Source organism: Cebus imitator, unplaced genomic scaffold (genome assembly GCF_001604975.1).
Source record: "Cebus imitator isolate Cc_AM_T3 unplaced genomic scaffold, Cebus_imitator-1.0 Scaffold280, whole genome shotgun sequence".
In the NCBI taxonomy this organism is placed as follows: Eukaryota; Metazoa; Chordata; class Mammalia; order Primates; family Cebidae; genus Cebus; species Cebus imitator.
This window is the reverse complement of record NW_016107595.1, coordinates 435,682-443,143: the sequence shown is the minus strand read 5'-3', so window position 1 is coordinate 443,143 and position 7,462 is coordinate 435,682. Positions and strand designations below refer to the sequence as shown.

The following is a 7,462-nucleotide window of genomic DNA, read 5'->3' as shown; positions in this document are numbered from 1 at the left end:
ATTGCCTGAACCCGGGAGGCGGAGGTTGCGGTGAGCCGAGATCGCGCCATTGCACTCCAGCCTGGGTAACAAGAGCGAAACTCCATCTCAAAAAAATAATAATAATAAAATAAAATAAAGACAGAGTCTCGCTCTATTGCCCAGGCTGGAGTGCAGTGTCATGATTTGGGCTCACTGTGACCTCTGCCTTCCGAGTTCAAGTGATTCTCCTGCCTCAGCCTCCTGAATAGTGGGATTACAGGCGTGCACCACCACGCCTAGCTAATTTTTGTATTTTTAGTAGAGACAGGATTTTACCATGTTGGCCAGGCTGGTTTCGAACTCCTGACCTCAGGTGATCTGCCCGCCTTGGCCTCACTAAGTGCTGGGATTACAGGTGTGAGCCACTGCGCCTGGCCCTGTAATACTTAAATTACTAGCGAGGTGGAATGTTTCTTTCTGACTTTGCTGCATCTCTTCTTTCTGAATTGCCTTCTCTTCGCTCATTTTTAATTGAGATGTCTTTTCCCTTTCGATTTGGAAAAGCTCTCTTTCTCACTTGCCAAGTATTCTCCTTCTCTTGGTAACATTTACCTTAGCTCTGGTGTAGAAACCTCTGAGGGGCAGTTGCAGAGAGCTATGCGTCCAGTCCAGGAAGGTTAGACGTGTCCCAGTGTTTCCCTGATGCCTTTTGAATGCTATTGAGTCAAGTCCCAGTTCTGCCACGTGCTTGCCACATGACTAAGCCAGGTTACCTCTCCCACAGAACGTGGGCTGGGCAGCCAGGAGGCCCGGGCACATGGGGGGTGATGGTTGTGCAAGGCCCATGGGGGCCTCTAAGGGGAAGGCAGAAAGGCAAGGATTATCAAGCAAGCTCTATTCTGGGCTACGTTTTTGCATCCGTGTGTTTTTCTAAGCAGGAACTCAGACGGAGATGTGTTTCAGTGTTACGTGCCTAACTTCCTGCAAAACTTGGCAGTGACGTTGAAAAACACAGCCATTATGGGGCCTCAGCTTTCCCGGGGAAATGGCAGTCCGTCAAAAACACTGACTTTCAAGTCCATTTATATACTCAAATTGAGTGTTGCCTTTTGACCACTCCTGTTTAATGAAGTACACCATCACGTCGTCATGGATGTGCATTTCCCCAGGCCAGCATATGCGTGAGGCTGTCCTGTGGCCAGGTGCCCAGCTCTGTGACACCTGGGCTGTCGTTGCAGGGTGCACAATAGGTGAGGGTCTGACTCCAGGACCACCCATCTTGGCTGCTTCGTGGACTACTGCTCATTGGCTGTTGTGGTCCTGGGCAGGGCAAACTCAGTTTTCCCACCTGGCAACTGGGACTAGTAACTACCTGCCCGTGGGCATTGTTGGGAGGGTAAGAGGAACTGGATATGAAGCAAGGGATTGTAGGTGCTTCTCTGAACATTTTAATGGATTGTGAAAATGGTTTGCTTTCCAAAAGTCATTTTGAAACAAGGCTGATGACCATTGCTTTGTTGTGCGTAAGAGTGCATACTTGGCTGGCAGAGTGAGAGTTGACGCAAGGAGGCGGCCAGGCGTGAAGACGTAGGAGGTGTCCTGGTCTTGGCTGTGTGCGGGGATCAGAGTTGTGTGGACTCTGCTCAGGAGTCCTTAGAACACGGTCCTGAGACAGTTTCTCCGCCGGGTGGCTCTGCTGGGTTTCTCCATCGCAGCTGCTGTCCGGGTTACAATCACAGGCACTGTGTGAATTGTGGTGTTTAAAACCCTCACAGCAGGAGGATGTGAACTTGTCCTTTTCCACTTGCCCCTCTCCCTGTCATCCCACTTGTAAATTGTTTCTGGGCTGAAGGATAAGTCAGGAGGCCACAGGAACTTTGCCTGATGTCTCTTAGCATTTTAAGACAGGAATAGCAGCTGAAAGACCGAGCCGAAAGCTGCATTGAACCTCATCAATAATTCAGACAATGCAGAGGCGAAGATGGCGTTTTAGCACAGTGGGCTGGGGAGGGAGAACACCATTGGGTCAGCTCCGTCGCACTTCCTTCCAATCCTGCAGCCATCCTGGTGCCACCTACAGCCTCTTAGGCTGCAGGCCTGGTTCTCCTTTCTGCCTTTGCCTTGGGCTTGGCCCCACACTCACTTTGGAGGCAGACATGGGTGAGCAGCTCCAGCGGCTGCTATCAGCACACAGAGGGCTCTTTCCCAGTAGCTGTGAGTCTTCCTTTTGGAGGCCAAGAGGTCTCTGCACACGGGCTAGTGACTGACTGCCCGGGGCTGGGGGATTCGTGTCATTAGCAACATGCATCTTCAGCTCTGTCTCAATGACATATTGGGGCAGCCTGCAGGTGTGACTCCACCATTCCCAAGAAGAAGCCTGGCATAAAAGGAAGTGGCAGTTGGGGCCTGGTGTTTTCCCTTCTTTCTTCCCGTTCGGCTTTTGCAGTACCTGACATATGTGGCATTAGATGGAAACCTCTGGTCACTGTCATTGCTCTAGGTTACCCAAGTGTACTCCTGTAGTGATGAGCAGTGGTTGGACCGTAGTACGCCCTCAGCTTTAGGTCTTTCGAGAGTGACATCCGGTGGTCATGAGGTGTTCCAGCCATCTTTACGGATGGGCCCTTAGCAGGAATGGGCAGAAGCTGGAGCTCCGGGCTGTCTTCAGCAACTCTTCTGGATTAGTCCAGGCCTTGTTTCTCTTGGTTGTGGATCTTGTTGCTCAGTAGCTCCTGGGAAGTTGGAGCAGATATTTAATAACCCTGCATGCCTCAAAGACTGAACTCTTTTTTTCCCACTGGAATCACAGTAGCTTAGAAACCTTTTTCCCTTGCTTCTCATAAGATGCCTCATGCCCATAATCCAAGCACTTTGGGAGGCCAAAGCAGGCGTATTACCTGAGGTCAGGAGTTCGAGACCAGTCTGGCCAACATGGTGAAACCCCGCCTCTACTAAAAATACAAAAATTAGCTGGGCATGGTGATGCATGCCTATAGTCCCAGCTACTGGGGAGGCTGAGGCCGGAGAATCACTTGAATCCAGGAGGCAGAAGTTGCAATGAGCTGAGATTGTGCCACTATACTCCAACCTGGGCGACAGAGCAAGACCTTGTCTTAAAAAACAAAAATTCGACTGGACATGTACTTCAGTCAGATCTGAACCTCTCTGATCTTTGGCAGGAAGGGCACCTTTGTCATCTAAAGTGAGGGCCTCTGGAGTCTGTGAACCCATGGCAGGTGATGTGCTGTTTGCTGTCTGTACCCGACCACTGTCACCTTTACTGACAGGTGACAAACAGCCTGCCTGCCTTGGCCTTCTTTCTGTGGGTCTTCTTCCTCTGGGGACACATATGTTGGAAACAAGCTGGAGTTTGAACCCAAGAGGCAACACAGGTGTGATCGCTGGACGCTGTCATCTAACGAGGTTGTAAGAAGCTAAGCGTGACGGCCACTCCAGGTCCTTCCGGTACCACTCCCCTGGGGACGGTATCAAGGCCTCCAGGCACGAGGAGGGCAACCAGTCGGAGGCTGCCATTGCTATACATTTACCTCCTGTCTTTTTTGTGGCGTTTTTGTTTTAAAATAATGGCTCCTAAATCTCTGGGTCTTCTTGCTTTTTCAAGTTATTCTAGTGTTTTTTCTGCCTTTTCAGCGTTTCCCCCTTTCTTTTCCTCTTTTTGTTTTGACTTTCTCCTCTCCCCTTGCAGATCTTTATGCTATTTTCCTTCTATTTTCATTTTGTCGTGATATTTTTCTCTGTACTTTCACTTCTTTTTTTTTTTTCGAGACGGAGCCTCGCACTGTTGCCTGGGCTGGAGTGCAGTGGTGTAATCTCGGCTCACTGCAACCTCCACGCTCCTGGATTCAGGCAGTTCTCCTGTCTTAGCCTCCCGAATAGCTGGGATTACAGGCGCCCACCACCACACCTGGCTAACTTTTAGTATTTTTTTTTTTTTTCTTTTTAAAAATTTTTGTATTTCCTTGCAACTCCAGCTCAAAAGAATACCCAATACCTTTTAAAGAAACAAAATGTATAAAACTTATTCAGTCTTTCATATGATTTTATTTTCTTCCTTCAACCATAATAATATGATATCCAAATTTTGTCTTAACTGGTGGGTCTGTAAACACAGGCTTATCCATCCCACTTACAGGCAAGGCAAATGCTGCTTCTTGAAATGGTCCTACCATGGACCCTCTGGTCATCGAACCCAAGTTGCCCCCTTGCCTGGCTTTATCTTCACTATATTGTGCAGCCACTTCATTGAATCTCATCCCAGACTTTAACTTTTCCATGGCTTCCATGATTTTGCCATGTTTTTCACATAGAATGTGTCTGACGTTTACTGCATTGCCACCACCTTTGGGACCTTGAGCCTTCTTGTCAGCACTGTCACTCCCAGAGGCTGCTCCCCCTTTCCCCGCTTTTCCAGAACCACTTTTTCCTTTGGGCGGCATCTTGGAAACCTGCTGTTGAACTCCGTACTGCTCCAGTTGCTTTCAACTTTTAGTATTTTTAGTAGAGAAGGGGTTTCACTATGTTGGCTACACTGGTCTCGAACTCCTGACCTCATGGTTCGCCCACCTCAGCTTCCCGAAGTGCTAGGATTATAACTTTCACTTCTTTATACATTCATAGGTGTTGTGGTGTCCCCCAGAGAAGCTGACCGTAACCCTGGCATTATTATTTTATTTTTTTTCTTTTTCTTTTTGAGATGGAGTCTCGCTCTTGTCACCCAGGCTGGAGTGCAGTGGCGTGATCTCTGCTCACTGCAACCTTTGCCTCCCGGGTTCGAGCAGTTCTCCTGCCTCAGCCTCCTGAGTAGCTGGGATTACAGGTGCTCACCACCACGCCTTGTAGAGCTAGGATCTCACTCTGTCATGTTAGCCAGGCTGGTCTCAAACTCCTGACCTCAGGCGATCCGCCTGCCTCGGCCTTCCAAAGTGCTGGGATTACAGGCTTGAGCCACCAGGCCTGGACAGGGCATTATTTTTAACTTGAAATGACCCTTTGTATTACAACAATATGGAATTGGTGGGAGTATATTGGTTCAAATCCAAAGACCATAACTGGAAGGAACCTGCGTCCCCCTGGTTGTATTCATTGTGAGAAACCATACAGCAGCAGTCTGAGAATTTGTTGGATAAACACTGTAATCCTGCCCTCCTGACAGTCCTCTTTTCCCTGCCCAGTTATATTCTCTTCAGCTGTTTTCTACATCAGTTCTGTATAATTAGGCGTCAGTGTGCATTCTTCACTTTTATTGCTTATTACATCAGCGGCAGGCTTGTGTGCTGCTTTTTTACCTCAGTAAACATCAACAGGCGTAAACTTTTACAACCAGCATTTCAGGGGCTGCCTAATTCCCCACTGGGTTGGCACACTCCCCTGGGTGCCCCTCCTTTCCCCTGGGTGATGTCTTGCTGAGGTCAGGACACGATAGGAAGTGTCTAGACTGGGCCGCCTGCCAGGCTGGATGCAGGTGTGTCCTCTGGTGGCCCAGATTAGCTGTGCGACCCTAGATGAGGAAGTGACCTCTGAACAGCAATGTCTTGGGGCTCTAAGGGGTTGGGAAGTGGAATATCTTTAGCGCCAAGTGAGGACACTGCACTTCCTTCCTGCCATGGTGGGAGCCATCACTAGCCAGCACTCTCTGGGTGGGGGCTGGTCAGTGCACATCTGTGAGCACTCAGGTAGCTGGAGGAGGGTGGATAGGGTGGGTGAGAACCAGACCGAGGGCAGGGAAACTGGTCAGAAGCTTGCATGGCTGGTGATTCATGATGATGCCTTAGAAACTCCTCTTCTGTTTCTGGAGCCAGAGAACAATCTCACAGGATAGAGTATCTTTTCCCTGTGAGCTCTCCAAGAGCTGAAATCCCTTTGCTCATTGAATAGAAATTGACACTGGGCTGCTGCTGCTGTTTCCTGAGTGACTGTATTGTTTGCCTAGAATTAGGATTTATTAAAGAACGTTAAGTTTACTTTTTCTAAATTGGGTAAGCATAATAACATCTGTGTCTGAAGATAAACAGAATTCTGTGTTCGAAGGATGTTTGAAGTGCATGCATTTTGACTCTTACTATCATCATATATTTTGGTCATGACAAAATTGAGGGGGCAACCCTTTTCTTTCCCCCAAGGGGGTGTGTTCACCTTTGACCAGTATCTATGGTTTTGTTTACAGATTCCCACTGGAAATTCGTTGTATGAATCTTATTACAAGCAGGTGAGTTTAGCCGCTATCTTTTCAGATGGAACTAGAGCGTGCCTGACCTGAAAGCACAGTACAGAATAGAAGCCCAGCTGAGCGGCCTTTTGTCCTTTTCTGTTCACTGTCAGTGGACAGTCAGCGTGGCGGGTGCCGCTTCACCTGCTGCTGCATTTCCTGAAAAGTGATCTCGCCTCTTGCTCTCCCATCTCAGGTTGATCCGGCATACACAGGGAGGGTGGGGGCGAGTGAAGCTGCGCTTTTTCTAAAGAAGTCTGGCCTCTCGGACATTACCCTTGGGAAGGTATGTGAAGATGAATATTGATTTCTCTTCTGTGGCCGCCCTCACAGCTCCCCCCAGCAGGTCCCTGGGCCAGCCTGTGCAGGCCCCCTTCCTTGGGGCCGTGCCTCCTGGGGAGTTGGCTTGGTCACTGCAGACCTCTCAGGCTGCAGCTGGTGGATCCAGATGTCCAGGTGGTAGCCTCCACTAGTACTTCGGTAGCAGATAAGAGACCTGAGGACTTTTGGGGTCTTGATAGCTTGTAGACTTTTGTTGGTAGAAGAAGGCTGTCATAAACACCTTTGGCTTGTGAGCTGAGTGCACCTGGATGTTCTCCAGGCCCCGCCACCAAGCGGCTATGCGCCCCTGGGCAGGTAGATCATTCACCTGCTCTGAATTGGCCTCTTCATCTGCAGGGCAACCTGGGGACAGTCACTCCTGCCCCATAAGACCGTTGGTTTGCAGGGCTGGTGGTGCGGTGGTGGCGGCTCTAGTTTTTGTTAATGCGTGGACAGTGATCAGCAGTCATGCTTATGAGCGTTTTTGTGTTTCCACAGATATGGGACTTGGCCGACCCAGAAGGTAAAGGGTTCTTGGACAAACAGGTATATATACATGTACACAGAGCAAGTGGAGGGGCTCAGCAGAGCCCCCAGGCTGGGCAACCTCCTCGCCTCCTTCCACGTTCCTCCACTGTCAAGTATTACTAGGCATGAACACAGTTGTCAGACGGGAAGTTTTCATTTTGAAATAAAGGTCTTTAAAACACTCGGAGCCATCTTTCATGGCTAGCATATCTTTTAATGTTTTGTAGCCTTACATGTGATTAAAGTGTTGTCCAGACTTTTTATTTGAAATAGTCTTAATCTCTTGTGGAAGTTGCACAAATAGCTTAGAGGGTTACTGTGTATCTTTTGCCAGCTCTCCCCAGTGATGGCATCTTACATAACCACAGCACAGTGATCAGAGCTAGAAAGTAACATTGGTGGTTTTTTTTTTTTTTTTTTTTTTTT

At 48.8% G+C, this 7,462-nt stretch overlaps 2 protein-coding genes across 9 annotated transcripts in view; one reads left to right on the top strand and one right to left on the bottom strand.

The window, feature by feature from the left end:
• The window catches only part of EPS15L1 (epidermal growth factor receptor pathway substrate 15 like 1), a 121,143-nt gene that overhangs the window by 28,453 nt on the left and 85,228 nt on the right, over positions 1-7,462 (top strand). For 5 of the 8 annotated variants that reach the window (XM_017501177.2, XM_017501184.2, XM_017501178.2 and 2 more), the window contains exons 2-4: positions 6,146-6,187; positions 6,384-6,473; positions 7,007-7,054. The exons of 1 other annotated variant lie outside the window; for it this stretch is intronic. In XM_017501177.2, coding sequence (XP_017356666.1) covers positions 6,146-6,187; positions 6,384-6,473; positions 7,007-7,054 — 180 coding nt within the window. The remainder of the gene's footprint in view (positions 1-6,145; positions 6,188-6,383; positions 6,474-7,006; positions 7,055-7,462) is intronic. 2 more of the 8 variants (XM_017501182.2, XM_017501186.1) reach the window with 1 other exon arrangement.
• Positions 3,975-4,466, bottom strand: LOC108284470 (peptidyl-prolyl cis-trans isomerase NIMA-interacting 4-like). The gene has a single exon (XM_037728737.1). It carries the CDS (start codon positions 4,416-4,418, stop codon positions 4,023-4,025), a length of 396 nt encoding a protein of 131 aa, XP_037584665.1. The 5' UTR covers positions 4,419-4,466; the 3' UTR covers positions 3,975-4,022.